At 36.8% G+C, this 23,402-nt stretch overlaps 1 protein-coding gene across 1 annotated transcript in view; it reads left to right on the plus strand.

Moving 5' to 3' along the window:
* Positions 1–798: 798 nt before the first annotated feature.
* The window catches only part of CSPP1 (centrosome and spindle pole associated protein 1), a 129,176-nt gene continuing 106,572 nt past the window's right edge, over positions 799–23,402 (plus strand). Inside the window, exons 1-6 of the mRNA XM_006880442.1 lie at positions 799–900; positions 2,292–2,391; positions 12,055–12,158; positions 12,965–12,988; positions 20,212–20,292; positions 22,478–22,576. Of these exons, the coding sequence (XP_006880504.1) occupies positions 802–900; positions 2,292–2,391; positions 12,055–12,158; positions 12,965–12,988; positions 20,212–20,292; positions 22,478–22,576 (507 nt within the window). The 5' untranslated portion in view covers positions 799–801. The remainder of the gene's footprint in view (positions 901–2,291; positions 2,392–12,054; positions 12,159–12,964; positions 12,989–20,211; positions 20,293–22,477; positions 22,577–23,402) is intronic.

Genomic DNA, 23,402 nt, shown 5'->3' on the forward strand with positions numbered 1-23,402 from the left:
TCCTGAATAGTTTTTAAAAAACATTTGCATGTGAACACACATTTTTAAATTTTTTTTTTTTTTCATTAATTTCAATGAACAGCTACAGAGATTTTGGACTTCCATTCATTCTTTGTTGCACTTTTCTCCCCGCCCACCCCACCCTCACCTGCAGTTTGCTCCTTTCCTTGAAAAGCAAAATTCCTTCATTGGTACACAACACCCCCGCCCCTTGCACACCACCCCCCCACCCTCACCCTGAGTATACTCCACTCTGCAACCCTTTTTGTCTTGTGTACACAAATAATAAAGCAAATGGGGGCAAATTGTTACACTAGGTGCTAGGTAAAGTCTTAACAGATGTTCTTTGTACTATCCTTGCAAGTTTTCGTTCCAAATAGTAAAAACATATTTTTGAAGTGATTTGATGTAAGCATTTTATTGTTTCCTCTCCTTTTTTCTTTTTGGGACGTGAATAGGAATGGTGACAGCTTTGGTGGCTTGCTTACATATTTTAAAATAAGTTTTAGATTTTTAGAGAGTAGTTTAGAAACATAGATGCAGTGTGCAGTGTTGAGAATAGAATTGGTAAAGGACTATTATTTAATTCACCCTGTAAATGGTATTAGAAGATACTGTATATGTGTATGTGGGCAGACAAGCATTTTTATGTCAAGCGTTAGGTCTGAAGTTCTCAATTTGAACAGTGAATTTGAATACTAAATGTGGATTACCCGATGTCTATAACTACACTAAAAATACTGTGACTTAGCTGCACACATTAAAGCTTGTTCCGATTTATTGTTTTTAAGAGTCTGAAAAATGGCTGATAATTTGGATGAATTTATTGAAGAACGAAAAGCCAAGTTGGCCAAAGACAAAGCAGATTTGGAAAGTGATCCACCTTACATGGAAATGAAGGTGAATTTACTAACTTTACCCAACTTGTTTATTAACATAAAAGGTTAACCCTGTGTGAAAATGTGAAGAAACTGCTCTTCTGTGTCTTGCCTTCATATCATTCTCTTATAACTTGACACTAGACAAGATTTTAGTGATTTTGAATGCAGTTTTCATTTGTGTTTTAGAATTCATACTGTTTTCCTTTTTTATTAGCATTTTAATTAACTTATACACTTTGTAAAATGATAAAAGACTGGTTCAGTACAAAGAAGTTCTAGGATAGAAACAATGGCTAGAAAATTAACTAAATGCTGTTTTAAAACATTTTTTTGACTCTGAAAAATGTATTTATTTGGGTCAGTTCTTAAAACAATAACAACCACCAGCTCAGTGAGGCCCAAGTCATTCCTCCTTCCCCACTGTATTTTTTTTCCATAGCCCCTTCTTACCACTCTCTACATACCACATAATCTAATTATGCTGGTGGCCAAGTGGCAAAAAGCTGTGCTGCAGTCCGAAAGGCACTTGGTTCAAGGCCACCAGCTACTCCACAGGTGAAGGATGGACAATTTCCTCCTGTGAGCTTAACTGCCTCTGAAACCCACCAGAGGGTCAGTAATGTGTCAGTTTTGACTCGATATTACACAACAACAAGAAGTGTGTGTGTGTGTATGTGTATATATATGTATATAGACATACTTCTACACACACACACACATATATATTATGTTTCTGTGTATTTGTAGCTGCTATGAGGGTAGGTTTTAATTGTTTTTGGTCAAACATTCTTTTAAGTGGTATAGCACTGGTCTGTCCATTTGCTGTCCAGAGGTAACTCGTGCTTGCTGTGATGCTAAACACTGTGACAATGATGTGTCAAATGGGATAGTGGTTACCCATGGTGGACAGTGTTTGGTGAAGCTCCCCAATTAAAACAAGCTTGGAAGCAGGAGTGGCATCCACTTCCAAAACAGCTTGCCTCCAGAAACTCTTTGAACTTGGAGATATAATGTAAATTATATAAGTGTTCGGGTCTTTCGTTCATAGGGTCGCTATGAATTGTCTATGACTTGATGGCACTTAACAACAACAACAACAACAACAACAACAACATGAGGGTATATATTCTTGTATGTTTTGTTCATATTTATTTTGAATGGAAATACTGATAGGCATATAATAGGAGATCATTATATATTTCAAGATAAGGAAATGGATTAAATATTTGAATATTTATTGTTATTTAAATATCTTTGGTTAATTTTTGAAACATTACATGTACCTTTTGTCCCCCCATGATGTATTGTGTAATTTTGTCACTGTTTACTAAAAATGCTAATGAGGCAGACTTGATTGATATTTTGTGGTTTTTTAGTCCCCTGCTTTTGTAAATATTATGTCTTTTTCAGGGGAAAGCATCCGAGAAACTTTCTGAAAACAGTAAGATATTAATCTCCATGGCAAAGGAAAACATCCCGCCAAACAGCCAGCATACCAAGGGCTCCTGGGGTAGGTCATTACTTGTTAAACATTCTTAGCAAGCTGTTGTGAAATAGATTTATCTCCTCGACAAAAATGTGTGGTGTTTGGAATCTCAGTAACACTTCCCTTTCTGAAAGTCTTATTTAACACAACATGGTGTACACAATGAAGTATACTGAGAACTTTGCACTCATTATGTGAGATGTTTGGTTATGATTTATGGAAATCATAGCAATAATTAAAAGTTAATTAAAAACAATATAAAAGCTGTCTATTTGTTGAATAAAAATGGTAGACTCAAAAAGGAAAAATACTTAAAGATTGTTAAATGCTATTAGATAAAAAACAATTTTAGCTTTTGGTAACTATATTGGAATTTTAAATTAGTTAACACTGCACTATACTGATTTTTAATTATAAATTTGTATGAAAATATTTGGAAACTTTGTGGGTTTACCACATTTTTATCTGTTGGTAATTTTTTTATGGTAAGGAAGTGTGTGTGTATTTTTAATATACAGTGTATAAATTACTGATGATGATGGAAACTTTTTCATACAAAGGAGATAGAAAAGGTGAGTTAATTTGATTCAGGAATTCTCATTTGGACTGTTTTTATGGCAGCAGGTACACTCTAGAATTGCTAACTGTTTTGCATTTGTATGCTGCTGGTTCTACTGGATGGATACAAGGGTAGGCTGTTGAAGGGACTGGCGAGTCAGTGGGCTCTTTGTTGCTTTAGAAAAACGACTTTGAGTAAATGTTCTTCTCTTAGTGCTGAATTGGTAAATTACCCTTTCAGTTCTGATTTGCTTACAAATAGATGAAGAACATACAGCTCTAGTGAATTTAAGTTTTACATTATGGTTACATTTCTTAATTTGTACGATTTCAATTTATCTGTATTGCTTAAAGAAATGAGATTATCTTCCAGCCCTTAAATTTCATGAGTGCAAATTTTTATTATTTTTTAAAATTAAAAGTTTAATGGGACTGTCCTTGGGGTTGGGGAGAGACTGAGTAAGATGGGTTCAATAATGTATACTGCACTGAAACAGAGGAGGGAGAAAACCGTTTAAAAGAGAGATATAACTAGGTATTTCTGTCATCACAGGAGACTAGAGCGAGGGCTACATGGTGAAGGGGACCTGGGGGAGGGTTTGTAAAACAAGGAAAGAATCTTTTCTTTTACTTTTCCATAATTTTTGGACTCATGTACTTATAACTTGTTAGTCAAATTTGTGTCTTCTAGGTTGCAACACCCCCATGATACATCTTCAAGGATATGAACATGTACGGCCAAGCACAATCAATAAGAGTGCATCTAAATTCCAAAATCAATCTCCATAATAGTCTATGTGTTTCCTACTGCCAAAGGGGCCCTTTAGAGTAGCGAGAGAAGATCTTCACCCTGAAACCCACAGCGTCCCTTTTCAGCAGGAAGTAGCTAAGAGAATACGCCATCCCCTTTTCCTTATGACTCAGGGTGAAGTCTCTCTCAGGGAGGAGTGATAGGGAATGGCAAAGGACACACTGACAAAGAAGATTAATCAGAACTGGCTTTGACAAGCACTGTGGCATTTGGACAAGAACAAACTGGGAGGAGGGTAGAGAGAATAGTGCAACAATGAATGAGTGGAAGCCCAAAATCTCTGTAAATGTTTATGAAAATTAATAAAATATAATTATAGAAAAAAAATTTTTGAGTAATATGTCTCTCAGGCAGTAAAGGCAGACAGAATAATTTAGAATTTCTAAAGTTAGGATTTACTTTGGATTGAGGTGGTCATGTCTTTGTGACCTGGCACAAATGATTTAGTCTTTTCATTTTAAGAATTAGCAATCTTAAAAGATTGTTGTGGGCTAATTGAATACATATGCAGATATGATTGCCACATAATTGATACACAATAAATTTTCATTTCCCTTTATCTTATACATGTTTCAAAAATTAGGTCTTGCATTTAAGAATTAAAAACCCTACATTTGTTTTTATCATTACCTTTACAATGGTATATAGGTTAGAAGTGTATTAAAAGATAATTACTTTTGCTTATTCTTTGTTACTCCTCAGAGCTCTGTCCTAGGCCCTTTTCTCTTCACTCCTGAGGGACCTCTTATCTTGACTTCGTTAACTATTAGAGTGTTCATGACTTTCTAAATCTTCAGTCCCAAAGGCATATAATTCAAATCTACCAGTTGTTCTGTGGAAGGATGGACATTCTCCTCCAGTGCAATTAACTGCTTCTAAAAATCCTATATAGATTTTTGGTTCAGACTCATTAGTACACAAGAAGAAGTATCGGGGTTATGTTTGTTTCATAGAATGAGTTAAAGAGTATTTAATCTTTTTCTGTATTCTTAAATAGTTGAACAGAATTGGTGTAAGCTCCTCTCTGAATGTTTAGTAGAATTCACTAATGAAGCCAATTGGCCCAGGATTTTTTATGGTTGCAAGTCTGTTTCTCACCTGTTCAGTTGTTTCCTTTGTGATAGTCTGTTTAAATTTTCTATTTCTGGTTGTATTTAGGTAGACAGTGTGTTTGTAAAAACTTGTTGGAGTGTAGAGTTGTTATCCTTGTTTTTTCAGTTGCTGTGTGACCACATCTGTTTGATTTTGTTAATTGTGTTATTTACATCTTCTTCTTGTCTTCCTTTGTTAGTTTTGCCTATGGCTCGTTGAAACAACTCTGAGCTAGACAACATGCTGGCCTATAAACAGTGTGTGAGAGAGGCCCTTACTCTTTAGAATAACCAGCCACCGAAGGTCAGAAGGTAGCATTCACCCAAGAAGAAGGCTCAAAAGGCAGAAAGGGGCAGGATGGAAAGATTAAGGAAAATCAGAATTACAGGGTTATGCTGAACACCTGCTTTCCTTCTGGGAAAGTATGGATTCTTGATTTATGCTAGATAGAGAGGTGTTTTTGATACCCCAATAAAAACCTTGGACACTGAGTCTTTACTGAAGTTCCCTTGTAGAAACTTCACATTTGCTGTTACAAGTCCTTGCTGGAAAAATATGTCTTACATTTCTCCTCTGGAGGAGGAACTTGAAGATTTGCTCTTGATTTCCTTTGGGCTTTGTGCCATGCATCTTTTCCCATTTTGTGTTGTATATTTTTGCTATAACCATGAATAAGAAAGTCACAGCAGAGCCTCTGAGTGCTCTTGTAGATCCCTGATTAGCTCTTTTCTATCATCTTTTTGTTGTTGTTATTGTTGTCATTGATGTTCCTTTTAGTTCCCTCACCTCTAAATTTAGGGTATTCCAGGAACTCATCTCTTTTTCTACAGTCTCATGGCTTTCTAATCCATTATATCAGTGCTATTACCTCTCACTCTTATACAAATATTAGCTATAATGTTAATACTGTAGTCTGTAACATATTAGTAATGCTGTTGTCCAATATTTTATGTTGCAATGTTTACTAGAGCAATGGTGTCTCTCTGGAGACTAAGGTGCTTCTGATATAGGCATCAGAGAGTTGGACAATGATTAGGGAGAATAGAAGGAGAATTGATGCCTTTGAGTTTTGGTGTTGGAGAAGAGTATTGAGGGTACCATGGACTGCTAAGAAAACAAACAGATTCATCCTGGAGAGGGTTAAACTGGGCTGCTCCTTGGAGGCAAGGATTCTGAGGCTTCATCTTTGGTCATGTTTAAGGAGAGACTGGTCCTTGGAGAGGGACATCATGCTTGGGAGGGTGGAGGGCAGGTGCAGGAGGGGAAGGCCCTCTACGAGGTGGATTGATTCAGTGACTGGGGTAATCGGATGGGTGTGTAGGAGACAGTGCAATTGGCACAGGACAGAGCAGAGTTTAGGGCTGTTGTACATAGGGTCACTAGTAGTCTCAAGTGACTCGACAGCACATAACAACAACAACAACAACAATTTGAATTTATTATTTTGGAAATCTATATGCAAGAAGATTATAGTTAACAAAGTAAAGATTAAAAATGTTACTTTTGAACCTCCAGGTAAAACAGTGGCTTTCTTCAACTAAGACACTAGAAAACAAAGATCATAGATACAGATAATAATTCTGGAACTCTGCATTGAAAAAAGAAAAAAGTAGTTAAATTGTCAGCTGAAGGGAAGAAAGGAAGTGAAAGCAACAAGTAAGGGGACAGATGGAATACAGAAGAGTAAAAAGCAGAGTCAGGCCATTTTGAACAGCTTTTTGGTCAGCATGGAAACTCATACTGCAGTAATGTCTCCATCAGTGGCTGTGGCAGGAGAGGTGTGATTGAACCTCTTGTTCCCGATGTCCTCTGGGGAGTCACTTTCTGTACCCCCACCACTCACAAGGTGGCTAGCAGTGTTCCCTTGGTCTGAGGCCAGCCCTACCATTTTGATTCTGGCTTGGGAATGTGTACATGGCTCTGCACTCAGACTCTCTGGAGCGATTACACTCTGTGCCACGTGTGGCTGGCCTGCAGCTAGCACCCGGAGTAGTGCAGGAACTACGTCTGACTGGGATCCTTGCCTCTCCTTTGGAACCTTTGTATCTCCCTTACTCAGCATATGCCTTCACGTTTCAGAACGGTGCACCTCTTGTGGAGTGTACCATTCTTGGGCATTTCAGGGTGGCAGTTACTATCTCTTTATACTAGTCATCTCCAGCTGGTGACTCTGCCTTCACCCAGGCCCTGGAGTGCCAGAGATGTCATCCCTAGCCAGGCAGACCATACTAGGCTCCTCTGAGGGCTACAGAAATTCTTTCCTGGACTGGATGCCTTACTTGGCACTCCCTAGATCAGAAGAGGAACTATCTGTTTCCTGGATCATAACATGTGGCTTCAGCCACATCTCAGACAAGCAGAACTGACGAGACAGGGTACCCAGCTCCAGCCTGTTGACCTGGAAGACACACTGTCCCAGCCAGATGTCTTGCTTCCATTTACTACAGTAGTGGAAGAGTCCTATCAGGTGGCAGTCCCCCTTTTCCAGGATTCCTCCCTTCCTTTCTCACTATGACACTGATGTGTCAGATGCGTTAATGGTTGGCTACCCATTGCAGACAGAGAGTAGGTGGAGCTCCCCGATTAAAACAAGCTTGGAAGGAGGAGTGGCATCCACTTCCATAATAGCTTGCCTCCAGAAACCCTATGAACCTGGAGAAAGGATGAAAGGCACCCAAGCGTTGAGGACTCTCCTTCATAGAGTCGCTATGAGTCGCCTGCGACTCAACAACACTTAACAACAACAACCACTCTTCAGATCTTTTCTTGTTTATTTTTTTTTTTTGCTCCTGGTTTTTTGTTTTGTTTTTATTTTTTTCCCTTTATCTTCCCCTTTCTGTTTTTTCTCTATATTTTGTCCTTTTTATTACTGGTCAGTCTTCTCTGGTTTTCTTTCCTTTCAATTTTGCTTTAGTTAGATTCTCATTGCTTTTGAACGCCTCCCAATTCCAGCTTTTCTATTTTTTATGACTGGCTGTGATCAAATTAGCTGTGGCTTCCACTGCACTCGGACCAGCCTGTATTTTGTTTTCCATTTTCTTTGTCGTGTTTAATGACACACAACAACAGTATCCAACCACATACACACCTCCTGCAGCGTCACCCACTGGGGATGATGAGTGAAGACCTGCTCCGGTTTCACCTGGTTTCCAACAGACCATAAGCTACACTAATCTCGTTGGACCTGAACTGTTCTAAACAAACAGCAGACTCAGAACCGCATACAGAGCTCCATCCTTTATCACGCCTACCAGAAGATAGGGGGTGAAACGCCAAGAATCACCAAGATAATAAATGGTGCTACTCACTCATGGCTCAATCAAATATATAAAAACTAAATAATGCAGACTTTTTACATCATTTAAAAAGCTAGGACAAGATAAAACAAGAAAGAGACCAAGATAGAAAACCAGAAAATCAGAAGGCAAAATGCTTCTCGAACGAATGGAAATAAAAAGACAAAATTGATAAAATGAAAAATTAGAGGCCATACAAAACCAGCAAATAGAAATTCAGAAAATTAAGATTAAAATTTCAGAAATAGATAACACAAAAGATTAGAGTTGAAGAAATGCATCATAGACTTAGTGAGATGGAAGAAAATATCTCAATACTAATCTTAAATCAGAAAAAAGAAGCAAATGGAGAAAGTGTGAAAATCATGTGGGATATCAAGAGAAATATTTTGAATTTGACTGGAATTTCAGAATAGGAAGAGTCAAAAGGATAGAGGACATTGTTAAAGATTTGTTGGAACTTTTCCAGATATGAAAAATGAGAAATACATATTCAAGCTGAAGACAGACCCCGAAATAAAAACACTGAGATCTATCTGAATCCCAGATAATCTTCTACCTGTATTGTTCAGTTTGTGCAAGTTGAAGAATGTTTTTCTACTGCTCCCTTTTTATAGCTAAAGTTTGAGAACATTGCTAATCCTATTATTTCCTGTAATTAGATTATTTTTATATAGTGACCTAGTCGCAAGAAGCTGTGCTTGCAATCCCAAAAGTACGTGGTTTGAGGCCATCAGCCACAACGTGAAAGAAGGGTAGACAGTGTCCTCCCATGCGTTTAACTGCTTCTGAAAACCCACCAGAGGGTCACCTATGGGTCGGTTCTAACTCTGTGGTACTACAACAACAAACATTGATTCTATTAATACTGAAGAGTATATATAAAAATCAGAAATATAATACAGGAATTAAGTGTTGTGTGGTAAATTGCTTTATAAATAATTTCTAGTATGAATGTTATATTAAAAAACAAATGAATTTTTAAAAATTGTATACTTTATTTTCAACATTTCATTTAATCTGTAACCATTAGAGAAAGCAAATATTTTCAATTTTTTATAGTTTTTAACGTTTCTGCTAACTGCTTCTGGTGTCACTGTTTCACTTGGTGAAGTGACATCACTTTAAGTGACTCTAAAATAACATTAATGCTTTATTTGCCACTAGAACCATCGGAAGATAGATGCTGAGTAAGTCAGTATTAATGTGTTTCTTAGCTCATTAAGTCAAATGAGATGGAATTGCTAATACATAGTTCAAAATAGAATGTTTAAATTATTCCATACAGCTATTTCTGTGACTTGCCTCTAATCTTTTAAAAATGTTAGTATAATTATGTTAATATTACCTGTATAGTTAAAATGTTAGTAGATACAAAACTAATTAAAAGTTACTGTTTTCTGTTGATGGAATCTTATAATAAAATGATAAACTAGGTATATTATTACTTGTCTGTTAATAGAATGATTACAAATTCATAGTGAAAAGCAGATACTCTTGGTAAGATTATTTGAAATCTAAAAAGAACACTCATATGCTATCTGTCCTTCTTGATGTCGTATTTTACTATTAAAGCTATTTGAAAAGTATGTGATTAATAAAATTGAACTCTTCACAGAAAGCAGTTTATAAATTAAAGTGGATCTCATTTTTTCTCTTCTTCCTGTCAACTCACTGAGCAGAATTGAAGAACACTTTTCTGAGCACTATAAGCTTCTGATCCCTGTGTGGGAAAGCAGGGCTTGTAGGAGCGGCACTATCCTCCTGCTTGTTCTTTTCCCTCTCGACACAATAGGGCATCCATTGTGACCCTGCGTTACTAGAGAGACGAAACCTGGTTTGCTAGTTCTGTGTCCTCTCCTTATGCAGTCAGATCCCTGCTGGCAGAAGTGAAATATTAAGAATAGCATATTCTTTTCTCCCTTTCTCTCATTCCTTCCTCTTACTCAGGCCTTCATTTACATGTATTCATTCACTCACTTTATTCCATGGACATTTCTTGGATGCGTTTTGTGTACTAGATGTAATAAAATTGAATAAAGGATGGATCTTGTCTTTCAGAATTGTATAGTTTAGTTTGATAAGCCATCCTCCCTTCTGAATCTGAGGATGAAAATTGGGCTTAAATCTTGTCGCTTTAAACATAAAGTCACGAATCTGGTGAGGAAAGTGCTCTTTCTAGAATGATTCTAGAATGGTTAAAGCATGTGTGAAAATAGTAAAATGGTCAAACAGGCGTGAAAATAGTCCCTATGGATTCTTCAGAGGGCCACCTAGGCTAGAAGTGTTTATAAGGCGATGTCTGCAGTGCTTATAGGAGGCTCTAGTAGCATAGTCCCCAGGGAGTCATGCTGCTAACCCAGCATGCTCTGCTCTCCTGGGAAAGAGATGGACAGACTCCTGCTGGGCATTTTACAGCCTCGGAAACCCTGTGGAAGGCCAACTAGGAGCTGTTTTGATACATCAGTAATGAGGTTTTCTAGACTGTGCTGTGAAGGGGGTCCCTGTTGGCACAGTGGGTAAGTACTCTCCTGCCAAGTGAAAAGTCAAAAGCTTGAATTCAACAGCAGCTTTCTAGGAGAAAGATGTAGTAGGCTCCTTCTATAAAGATAACAACCCAGGAAACCGATGGGACATTACTAGGTTCTGTTCATTAGGAGACAGTTGCAATTGATTTGATAGTAACAATTTTGTTTTTATTTTTTTGGCTGTTGTAATTGTGGGAAGGGAAATTTAGTATTCCAGAAAAATCAGTGTATATTAATTTTTTTATACTAGTTTGGCTTTTCACCTCTGAAATAATTTAATGATGTAATAAAGCAATGATGTATCATATTCATAGCAAGTTACTATAAGGTAGCTTCATTATGAGGAAAAGAGCACCAATAGGTGTTATGTATAGAGTATATAAACTAGGATTGGTTATTATACTTAGAGTTGTTTTAGCTACATCTGGGAAGAAAATTTATTTGAAAATACTAACTTCATGTATTGTACTAGAGTGTAATAGGACTGAACAAAGGGAGGAGAGGGGCTTCAGAAATCTAAAGAGAACACACATTTGATATCTGTGCTTCTTGACATAGTATTTTACTATTGAAACTATTTGAAAAGTATGTAATTTTATTTGTAACAGATTTATTGAGATATAATTTAAGTACCATGAAATTTTCCCATTTGAAATGTACAAATGAGTAGTTTTTAGTACATTTTATTCACAATTTAAGCAGTATTCATCAATCTAGTTGTAAGACATTTTTGTCCTCTAAAATACAATAACTTTTGAACTTTATAGACTTAAAATAGATGTTTTCATTGTAAATGAGCATTAATTTGTATGAAATCAGAACTGATAGTTTAATGAAATGTAAAGATTTTTGAAAAATTCCTGTCTAAGCTGTGCTAGGTCCTAATTATGCTTAGAAACATGTGACAACAAGTAATTTTGTATATTAAAATGTTAATCAACTTCCCATACTGAAAGGTGAAGCAGTAAATATTGTTGTAGGTATTTGCTTTTATAAAAATGAAAATGATAGTAAAATTAAGTCAAGTTTTATAATAAACTTATCTCTGATTTAATGTTGCTGTCCTTGATGCACATGCAGAACAATGTAGGATCATTTACCTAAGGGGAGATGAAATAATAAAGTATTTATTTATAAATTAATAAAATACCTTTGGGAGGAACCATAAGAAATGGTAATATTCATTGTCTCTGGTTAGAGAATGAGGTAGCTGTGGTCCATGGGCGGTAGAGGTATTTTCCACTGAATATTTGTAATAACCTACTGAAGCACTGACATGAAAAAAAAGTCGTCGTCTTATCTCAGTCTTAGTATCCACATTACTAAGTTCCTTCTTAGTGTGCTTTGTCCAGGAAATTGGTTTGAAATGAACCATATTACTTAAAAAGTTGTTTCCTTTTAGGAATTGATTATGGACTAAGTTTACCACTTGGGGAAGACTATGAACGGAAGAAACATAAACTAAAAGAAGAATTGCGGCAAGATTACAGACGCTATCTTACTCAGGTAAAGAATTCTGTTGACTCTCTTGCTTTATGCTTCAGAATTCATCTCCTAAATCTGTTGTTTTCTCAGAGTTTTTGTCAAGTGCATGAATTTCAGATTTTCATTGCTGTATAGCAAATGAGTTGCAACTTTTGAATTTTGAATGTTGAAGTAGCACATATGACATCTATATGATATAAAAAGTGCGTGTATGTCTGATATATATATATATATTACAACAAATAACAACATACATATGACATTGATAGAGATAACCAATCTGTTGGCTGATGTTTGGGATAGAATAGTTGTGTTCTAATTTTAAATAAGATTGTAAATTCTGATTATGCATATTTTCTGTAAAGTTACCATGTTGCTTAAACATGTTTTGATTCACCATTCAAGTTGGCACTTAACACTCTTCAAATCATGGATTAAAATGATACATGGAGTTATAAGTGCTAATTATTTTCCTTTAAGCAAAATTGAATTTAACATACTCATTTAATTGCCAGAGTAGTTGCTTAATTGTTTAATGTATTTCAAAGCAAAATTCTTATTTTAAGTATATTTGATTAAATTATATAATAGCTAAAATAAAGGTTGACTGCAAACTTTAAAATATAATTTCATTTTTAAAATTATTATAAACTGTCAAAATATTGCTAGTCATCCTCAAGATATTCCTGAGCTTTTCACTATTGTAAACTTTTGGTCTCAATTTTATAAGTAGTCTCTTATTTATTATGATTTGTACTTGGGGAGAAAGTATTTGACTGGATACATGTTATCAATGGTTTGTTTTCTTTTCTCCTCCTTGAATTTAGGGTATCACACAAGCAAAAAGAAAGGTAGGGGTGCCTGCAAAATGTTGTCTTTTAGTTTTGTCTTAGGTATACTAGCTTGCAATTTTTTTTGCATTTATGAGATTTCTACTATCAAGTTAATTATTAAGAAAGCTTCATTTGTGTCTTTGAGATTTTTGAATGGTGCTTCTGAGATTTTTGAATGTTGTTGCTTTTAAGCAAGGTGACAGTCTATGCGCTGTGCTTTTCCATTAATACAGTCAAGCATCATTTTTGATTCTGCTTTGCAATTTTTGTTGCTTTTGTATGCATTTTCTAAATATTCTGCAACTATTGAAAATCCACTCCTTAGCATGTTCAATTTTTCTACTTTAAATTATGCTAATCACGTTGAGATTAATAGAATATACGAGAGTTTTAAAAGATGTTTTGAACTATGTTTTGCTAGGAATTGGACTATTTTATATTTTTGTCCTAGAACTTGTAGGATATATTTGTAAGTCATACTGGGAATCAAAGAGAAACAGTTTAACACGTTGCCGCAAATGATGGCTATAGTGAAAAAAAATGTGTTTTTATGCACGGTCGTCAATTTAAAAGTGTGTGGCAATGTGTTAAAAGTTTTACAAAACTGGTGGTTGTTTTATTGTTTTGTAGTTGTTCTTTTTTTTTGTTTTTTTTTTTTTTTATTTAAATCTACTGCATTCATCATTTAACCAGCACTTTTAAAACAATTAGAAACGTGAATCATATATGAACTTTGTCTCCAAGGATCCTAGAAGCTAATTGTAGAAATGATATCGACATACTTTATGTAATCAGGAAAGAACTCCTAGTGAGAAATGTTACATTGCAAACATTACTAGATAGGCAGAATTTGTTTATTCTCTTTGGAGAGGACCTCTTTAAAGTGTCTAGAGCAAGAATGTCACTTTGAAGACTAAGGTGTGTTTGACTAAAGGCATGGTGTTTCAGTTACTTCATATGCTTGTGAATATTGAACAGTGAGTAAGGAGGACCCAAGAATCAATACCTTTTACCTGTGGTACTGGTAATAAATATTAAACATACCATCATCTGCCACAAGAAAGAAATCTTTCTGGAAGAAGTGCTCCTTAGGAGCAAAGATGGTGAGACTTTTATCTCGTATACTTTGGGGCATGTTGAGGAGGAGCCAGCCCTTGGGAAAGGACATCATGCTTGGAATACCATAGAGTCAGAGAAGGACAGGAAGACCATCAATGGAGTGGACTTACAGAGTGACTACCACAGTTGCCTTAAGGACATTGGATAATACCAGACAAGAATGTACTAGATTTTTAAATTGATATTTGTGGTGCAAAAGTTAAGGCCTGCCTGTTAATGAAAAGGTAGAGATTGCAGTCTACCTATCCAACTACTCCAAAGGAGAAAGACTTGGTGACCTAGACTCGTAAAGATTACCTCCAGTGGGGCTGTTCTGCTCTGTCACGTATGAATTGAAATATCTTGATAGTACCCAGCAGCAGGAACATGCGTGACAAGCAGCAGTGAAATAGTACCCCTTCTCAAGCAGCCTGTAAAGAGCATGATGTCTGTGTTTTAGTAACCTAGTTAAAAAATCCTCACAACTGGACCCATGAGCAACATCATTATGCATGGAGGAAAGATTGGCATTATCAAGATTTTGGTTTTACATGGATGCACATCAACACTCATTGAAATAGCAGTCAAGAAATCAAACAATATGTTGTGTTGGGTAAATAGTCTGCAAAATTTTATTAAAGAGCAAAGGTGCATTTTGAAGACTAAGCTTCACCTGACACAAGCTGTGTTATTTTCAGTCACCCAAAGGTATGTGGGTGCATCAGCTGCTCCACAGGAGAGTGATAGGCCACCTCCCCCTGGCAGTTTACTGCTTCTGAAAGCCCACTGGAGGGTCAGCTAGGATTTAACGTTACATAACAACAGCAACAACTCAGTATGCATGTGGATGCGGAACAGTGAGTAAGACTGAAGGAAAATGATGCCTTTGAACTATAGTATTGGAAAAAAATACTGCATGGAATAATACATGGAAAGCCAAAACACCGAACAAATATATCTTGGAAGAAGTACATGTTCCTTAGAATGAAGGCTGATAAGACTTCGTCTCATGTATTTTGGACACATTATTGGGAGGGACCAGCCTCTGGAAAAGGACATCATGCTTGATAAAGTAGAGAAGATCATTGAGAAAGAGGATGACTGACACAGTGGCAGCAACAGGGGACTCAAGCATAGCCATGGTTGTGGGGATAAGACAGGACAATCTGGCTCCATCAATATAGGTTAATTATATGCTTTTCCTCATCTGATGTCATCATACCCTAGGCTTGACTCTATCACAAGATTTCATGTACTATGAAATTGTTTAGTAACCTTGTTTTCTTACTGATCAGGGCAGGAATGTAGTTGGCATTCAGTAAAAGTTAGCTGAGTTAATGAATGTCCTTTTTTTTACATATTTGTTAATCTTCATTACATTCCAAAGTCCTTTAGAATGCTTGGTAGAGTCTGTTGAAGAAATTGTTTTAATTAAAGAAAAAAAGATGAAAGAGCACTAGTTTTGAAATTCAAAGAGACGTAAAAGTGGTTTTAGGTTTTGGTGTTACCAGGAATAAAGTTTTGGTTGAGGAACTAAGAAGTATAGTGAAAATGGGGGGAGGAAATTTTTATGTTGAGATTTGTTTTCATACTTCTCAAAACTCTTTTAAATTTAAAAATTTTACTCTTGTTTTTCTTATAACTTATAACTTACTAAAATTGCAGTAAATCCTGTATTTAGGATTAATTGGTATACTTTTTAGTCAGAACTGACTTATATCTCTAGTGAGGTTTCAGAGGCTGTAAATCTTACAGGAGTTAATTGCCCATCTTTCTCCTTTGGAGCAGCTGGTGAGTTATTTGTTGCTTGGCAGGACAACTCAGCCACCAAAGAAGATATTTTAGTCAGCTAAGGAAAAAGACAACCTTTGGCTGATATATAAGAAGGTGGTAGTAGAAAAGAAAACCATGGAAAAAGAAAAGTATGTAGGTTATAAGCAGATGGCTTTCTTGACCTCTGAAATATATTTGGTTTTTAAGTCCTATTCCTTCTGTATTTTTTATGGTTTCAGATGGATTTATGGATTGCATGAATATTTAGATTAAAAAAAATCCCTCCAGTCTTTTAATTTTTCGAAGGAGAAGTATTAAAACAATCAACTACTGTTATCACTTCAGTCTTTAGAATAAAGGATATTTGGGCTATTAAAAATGTTCCTCAGTGCCATTGAGTTCACAGCTCACAGAGACCATGAGAACAATGGATCTGAACCTTGCCCAGCCTGGGTCATTCTTTTAATCTCTGACCTATGCTAGCCCATTGTTACAGTCACTGTCAGTCTTTTCTCCTTGAGGGTCCCACCCTTTTGCTGACCTTCCACCTTTCCAAGAATGATGTCCTTTTCCTGTGACAAACTCCTCCTAACAGCATACCCAAGGAGCACCCTGGCTACACCTTTTCTGAGACATGCTGGTCCTTTTGACAGTCCATGGAATATTCAGCACTCTTCTCCAACACCACATATCAAAGTTATTCTCTTATCACCTACTTATTGTTCAACTTTCAGAGGCATAGCACATAATAAAAAAGATCATGGATTGGTTCAGGTGCACTTAAATCTTCAAAGACAGCAGACTTTTCCAGTGCAATACATTTTTTAATTTCCTGCCTGCTGGTGCCAAGGGTATTAACGTGGATCCAAGCAAAATCAAGTCATTGACAAATTCTTTCTTTTCTCCATTTATCATTTTGCCTATTGACCCTGTAGGGAGGATTTTTGTTTTCTTTTTTTCTTTTTTTTTCCTTGTTGTTTACCATCGAATCGGATCTGACTGGCACAGGAAGAGATTGCTCTTCCTTCTCTAGCGGAGCATCTGTTGGATTTGAACCATGTGCCTTTGGGATTGCAGTACAACTTCTTGCCACTAGGCCACCAGAGCTCCTTGATTTTTGTTTTCTTAATGTTAATATGTAATCCATACTGAAGGCTGCTCAGTCTTTGGTCCTCTGCAACAAGCATTTCAAAACTTTATTTTCAGCAAGCAAAGTTGTCCATAGTGCAGGTTGCTGATGAGTCTTCCTCTGATCCTAATGCTACATTCTTCTTATAGTCTAGTTTCCTGAATTATTTATTGCGCGTACAAATTAGATATGGAGAAAGGATATAGTCATGGCACACACTTGTCTTAATTTTAAACCATGTAGTGTTTCCTTACTCTGTTCATACCACAGGATCTTTATAGGTTTTGCATGAACATAATTAAGTATTCCTGGATTCCCATTCTTCCTAATCTTAGCCATAATTTATTATGAGCCACACAGTCAGATGCTTTTGTATAGTCAATAAAACTCAAATTGACATCCTTCTGACATACTCTGCTTTTAGCCAGTATTCATGTGTCATCAGCAGTGATGTTCCTGGCGCCATGGGCTCTTCTAAATGCACCCTAAATTTGTAGTTAAAAATAGTTATTATTTAAGATACTTAGAAATACAGGAAAGACATTTTTAGACACAAGAGCAGTTTGCACATTGAATCAGTAAATTTATGTTTTTAGTCCAGACCTCTGTCCTCAACTTCAGATTTTTCTCTCTGGGTATGTATTTGACATATTCCACTCCCAGTTTCCAGTCCTCTTACCCTCATTCTCTAGCAATGTGCACTACATGTAGCCTCTTCTTTATATATTTTGCCAGTACTTGTCACTATTTAATGTAGCATATAATTCCTATAAATCATGGTTGCTCCATATTGGTAATGTCCCCCTGTTTGAATTCAGGTTTTTTGAAGGAATGGCTTTTTTCTGTTTTCTTTCTCAAGTATATTGAACAGTTGAGGTACATGACAGATACCCAAAAATATTTTTTATCAAAGAGCAATGGTTTAAACTAGGATTCTAAAAAAACTTACTGTGTTGCCTTTATTATTATTTTTTTTTTTATTCCCAACATCATCTTGGCTCTGTATTGGAGGAATTGCCCACTTTTGAAATGAAGTAGTTACATGAAGGAATGAAGCTGTTACACTATAATGGAGCTGAAACTGTTCATACATGTATAATGCTACAAAAAATTATAGGATACTTCAGTATGGGATAGGCTACGAATATTGTCATCTATTTTTTTCCATTGACAAGTGAATTTAGAGCTTCATAGAATCACCATTGAAATGACTATATTTTCATATTATTGTTGATAGATCTATTGTAGCAATTAATATGTGTAGTTATTTACATGTCTATTTCCTCATATAAGTTTTAAATTTCTTGAATATAGAGGACACATCTAAAAAACCATAGTGTCTCAAAAGTATTAAATGGTTAGTGATTACTTTTGGGGACAGTGATAGTTCAGTGATACAGTTCTAGAGTTTGATTTCCCAGCCAGTATACTTCAGGTGCAGCTGCCACTCATCAACTAGTGGGAGCGTGTGTGTTGCTGTGCTACTGAAAAGGTTTTAGCAGACTCTCTGGACTAAGACAGACTAAGAAGGAAAGCTCACCAAAAATAAGCCAGCGAAAAGGTGGATCATCATAATCTGGCTTTTTGGTGTGAGGTTTCTATGAGTGGGAAGACCAAGTTGGCAGCTAATTAACAACTGCTTGCTTATTGAACAAATAAATAAAAGGTTCTAAATAGCTTAACAGTGACTGCTTTAATCCTAATTATGTAGTACTATAAATGGCATTGTGCCTGTTTTACAGATAAACTCAAAGCAGAGGGCTAAAATAGTTTTTGCCAAGTTATATGACTAATAAATTAGAAGCAAGTGGAAGAGTATGTGTGTATGTGTGTGTATATATATATTTTTGTTTTGTTTTGACTACTTGTTTTTATTTGCTATATGTTGCTGAGGAGATTTTACATTTTTATCCTCTTGTGTGATTATGATCTCAGCTTTGGGAGGAAAGTGGAAGAAGAAAGTTTGTGTCAGAGAGGTTAAGTGACTTACAAAACTGGTAACTACTGGAACTGAGAGGAGAGTCTCTGTCCTTTGACTCCTGCATTACCTAAATGTCTAATGAACAAAATTGGAGTTATATAAAGAAACACTATTGATGCTTTCTACCTATTGACCTTTGAGTAGATATCTGCTCAGGTGATTAAAGAAAAAATTGAAAAAGAATATGACAGCATACCTATAGGGAGCTCTCGTGGCCAAGTGGTAAGAAGTTATGTTGCAATCCCAAAGGCACACAGCTCGAATCCACATGCTGCTCCATGGGAGAAGAATGAGCAGTCTCCTCTTGTGTGATTTACTGTCTCTGGTAAAATCCTCTTGAGGGTCAGCTAGGGGTCAGCTCCCACTTGACAGCACACAACAACAACCACCGCCTGTGAATGCTAGTGAGGAAGTTTTAAAAGTAAAAAACAGTGTATAGGCACTAAAAATGAAGTAGAATATATACTTAGAAGAGGAATAGGAGACAGCTTTTCCCCCAAAATGTTTGATCATCTTGAATCAGTGTGTGTGTGTGTATATATCTAATATATATATCCAATGCAAATTAAGGCCTGGCTCTCCCCTTCATGGAGTTGTTGATTGGAAGAAAATTTTTCTAGAACTTCAAATTTAATCAGACCTGTCAGGAATGGCCAGTAAAGCAAAATGACAACAGTCTGGATTATTAAAATTTAGAGTCATAACCAGAAGCTGAAAGATTGCAGATCAAAGCCCTGGAATGAGATTCAGAGAGGCAAAAGGAGCTCTTTTAGGAGCCTAATGTGGTATACTGGATTGTTGCCACAACTTTGGAGAATGACACAGATTCAGAGCAATGTAGGAGGCTGCCATCTTGGAGAGGGTCACTGTTGTTTCCAGCTCTTTTGGTCAAGAGATTTGGTTGCTTTATAAGGCCCCATGCTGCCTTTGTTCCATAAGAGTGAGGTGAAATTTTTAGCAGGTTGTTGATCTCTAGTTTTTTTCCATTCTAGTTACCATTCTAGCTCATTTGTATTACAAATTTGGACTTTGTTTCATAGGCCATGACTCCCTTGGGAAGAAATGGTTCAAAGCCCTGCTTTTTTCCCCAATCACTTTTGATTTGATCTGCATAGATTAGTAGTTTCTCTCTTCATCTCCATCCCATTCTTTTGCTCTGTATAATAAGCTAATACTGTAAATATGCAAAGATACACTTATGAAATATATTTTATGAAGATAATTAGGTAATTTCTTTTTTTTTAATATGTATATATACAGAAAAATTTTCTGTCTACGGGTGAAACAGATCCATCTACTCTGGGAGTTTCTCTTCCTATTGGTGAAAGGTTATCTGCCAAGGTAGGTGGATAGGAGTGGTTTTTATGGGTAACAGATTTTTTTAAACATCAAAATAATAAAAATACTTTACTGATTAAAATATAAACAGAAAACATCATTCCCTCATACTTTGAATATATTTATTTTTAAAAATTCTAGAGTCTCTACTTTTGCTTTTTGAGAAATTGAACATTTGTAGCCATTTCATATGTTAAGCATAATTCTTTAATATGTTGATTCTTTTGCTATGTTCTGCTCTACTTAATTAGATAGTCAGAATTAATTTTTTTTCCTCACTTTGGTTTCTGAGCTAGAAAGTTTATACTGTGCCACAGTTCTAACTGAGGTGAGTTGATGTGAGAGCACACTGGACTTTTATGGACGTGAAGGCCCCACACTGTGTGTTTCTGGCACTCTACCATATACCTCTCACAGAGACCTAGCTGCAAGATAGGTCAGAGATCATGAAATGCTATATGAGGCAAAATGGACAGTTAATCAGTTTTTAAAAGAATATTATGAGCTTTATTTAACATTGACATTGTAGTGGTTAACAACAGGCCTATAATTTATTCTATTTAACGTATGCTCCTGAGAAGAAGTAGAGTCATAGGGTTAAATCTCCTTGTAATCATCTCATGAGAGGCCTCTTGGCAAATGTATTAGCTCCATTTACTAATCTCACTCACTCATTGCCAGTGAGTCAGAAATTATTTTCCAGCAAGTTTTTGGAGACAGTAAATTGCACAGGAGGAGGTGAACCATCTTTCTCCCTTGGAGGGGCTGGTAGAATAGAACCATCAGAGAGGGGCTGCCTTTAAGTTAGCAGCGTTAACTACAGGCTTAGACCACTGAGGGATACGTCTCTGTGGAATATTGTGTGCAGGACAGACCTGGTTTGTCTAGGATTATTAACAATTGTTGTTTGTTGTTGTTATGTGCTGTCGAGTCGTTTGCGACTCATAGCGACCCTATGTACAACAGCCCTAAACCCTGCTCTATCCTGTGCCAATCGCATGGCCTCTGACACACCCATCCCGATTACCCCAGTCACTGAATCAATCCACCTCATAGAGGGTCTTCCCCTTCTGCGGTGTCCCTCTACCCTACCAAGCATGATGTCCCTCTCCAAAGACCTGTCTCTCCTTACCACATGTCCAAAGTATGTCAGACGAAGCCCCAGAATCCTTGCCTCCAAGGAGTAGCCTGGTTTAGCCCTCTCCAGAATGAATCTGTTTGTTTTCTTGGCAGTCCATGGTACATTCAATACTCTTTTCCAGCACCACAGCTCAAAGACATCAATTCTCCTTCTATCCTCCCTAGTCATTGTCCAACTCTCTGATGCATAACAAGTGATTGCAAAGACCATGGCCTGTATCAGGTGCACCTTTCAATTCTCCTTCTATCCTCCCTAGTCATTGTCCAACTCTCTGATGCATAACAAGTGATTGCAAAGACCATGGCCTGTATCAGGCACACCTTAGTCTCCAGAGAGACGCCGTTGCTCTTGAGTACTTTAGAGAGGTCCCTAACAGCAGACTTTCCCATTGCAATACGGTTTTTGATTTCCTGGCTGCTGGTGCCAAGACTGTTGACCATGGAACCGAGCAAACTGAAGCTGTGAACAATCTCAGTCTCTTTGCCATCCGTCCTGATGCTGCCAATTGGTCCAGTGGTGAGAATCTTTGTCTTCTTGACATTGAGCCTCAGTCCATACTGAAGGCTGCAGTCCTTGACCCTTCGCAGCAAGTGCATGAGGTCCTCCTCAGTTTCAGCAAGCAGGGTTGTGTCATCTGCATAACGCAGATTAGTCCTGATACCACACTTCACCTCATAGAGCCCAGTCTCTCGTAGACAGTCTAAATTCAGAATCCATGGATTTATGAGGTATAGCTTCTTGGAAAATGTCATCTGAGCTGTGGAGATGCTTCTCAACTGAATTAACCCCCTCCTCCTAGAGGAGGAGTTAATAATGACCAGAGTGAGTAGTAATGTCTTTTGCTATGGCAAGAAAGGACCTGTGTCTGCATTGGTAGTCTCAAACCTCTTCTTGCTTTCCCATACTTTGTAATGAATGACTCCTTTTGTTTGTAGTAAAGCATGATATACTGGGTAAGATGTGAGTCTAATTTGCAGTTCTAATTTGACGGCAAGATTCTTTTTCCTTCAGTTAAAGGTTACATTGCCTTTTATTTTCTTTTTCAAGGAAAGATTGAAACTTGAACGTAACAAAGAATACAATCAATTTCTCAGGGGTAAAGAAGAATCCAGTGAAAAGTTCAGACAGGTAGAAGAGAGAACTGAGGTAGGTTTGTTTTTAAATGTGAAAGTTTTTACACTATGCATTTACTGTCTTGTACTGACTTTAAAAACTTTTTTATGTATTTTTGAGTTTTATATAAATACAAGGAAGTTAAGCTAAATTCATTGAAGCACAAGACATTTAAATAATTTTGGAAATAGTTTTTCTAATATTTAAGAAATTACTTTTAAAATGTAACTTTATGGGGATATGTTTTTCTTAGGCAGGAACTATGGGGGCCTTGTGTGTTAAATGTTGTGCTGGTTTGAATCCAGCAGCTATTCTTGGGGAGAAATAGGAGGAGGTCTCAGAAACCTGGTGGTGGGTCCTCATGTGTTGGAATGGCCTTAGGGACAGTGGGTTTGTGTTTTTTTGGTTGATAATATCACTTGGACAAAAAAAAATTACTATATTTTGTATCTTTTTTGTTGATAAAAGACTTCAATTGGAAATAATTTTTAAGTTTGTAAAAAGAGCAAGGACCGCATGGGGATAACCATATCTGACCTTTACCAACTTCACAAAGGGCAGTTGTCCCCCTCAACAGCATCAGTAACACAAAACCAATTCCCATGAGGTCAGACATGTTCCCCATGCTCCTGCACCCCTTTCCATTCATCCCAACACTCTTCTTACTGCTTTACTGGATCCAGAATCTGATGCGATAGCTCATAGACCACAGAGAATCGTATTGGGGAAATCAAAAGGCTGTAATTCAGGTTAGTTACAGAATACAATTAGGGCAGCTTCCAAAATGTGCTCGCAGGCACTTCAGCCTTGAGTCTTGCAGCTTTAGCCCATTGTTACAAAGCTCTCCCTCCTGCCAATT

This window comes from Elephantulus edwardii, unplaced genomic scaffold, assembly GCF_000299155.1.
Source record: "Elephantulus edwardii isolate Elephantulus edwardi_28Jun2011 unplaced genomic scaffold, EleEdw1.0 scaffold00008, whole genome shotgun sequence".
NCBI lineage: Eukaryota > Metazoa > Chordata > Mammalia > Macroscelidea > Macroscelididae > Elephantulus > Elephantulus edwardii.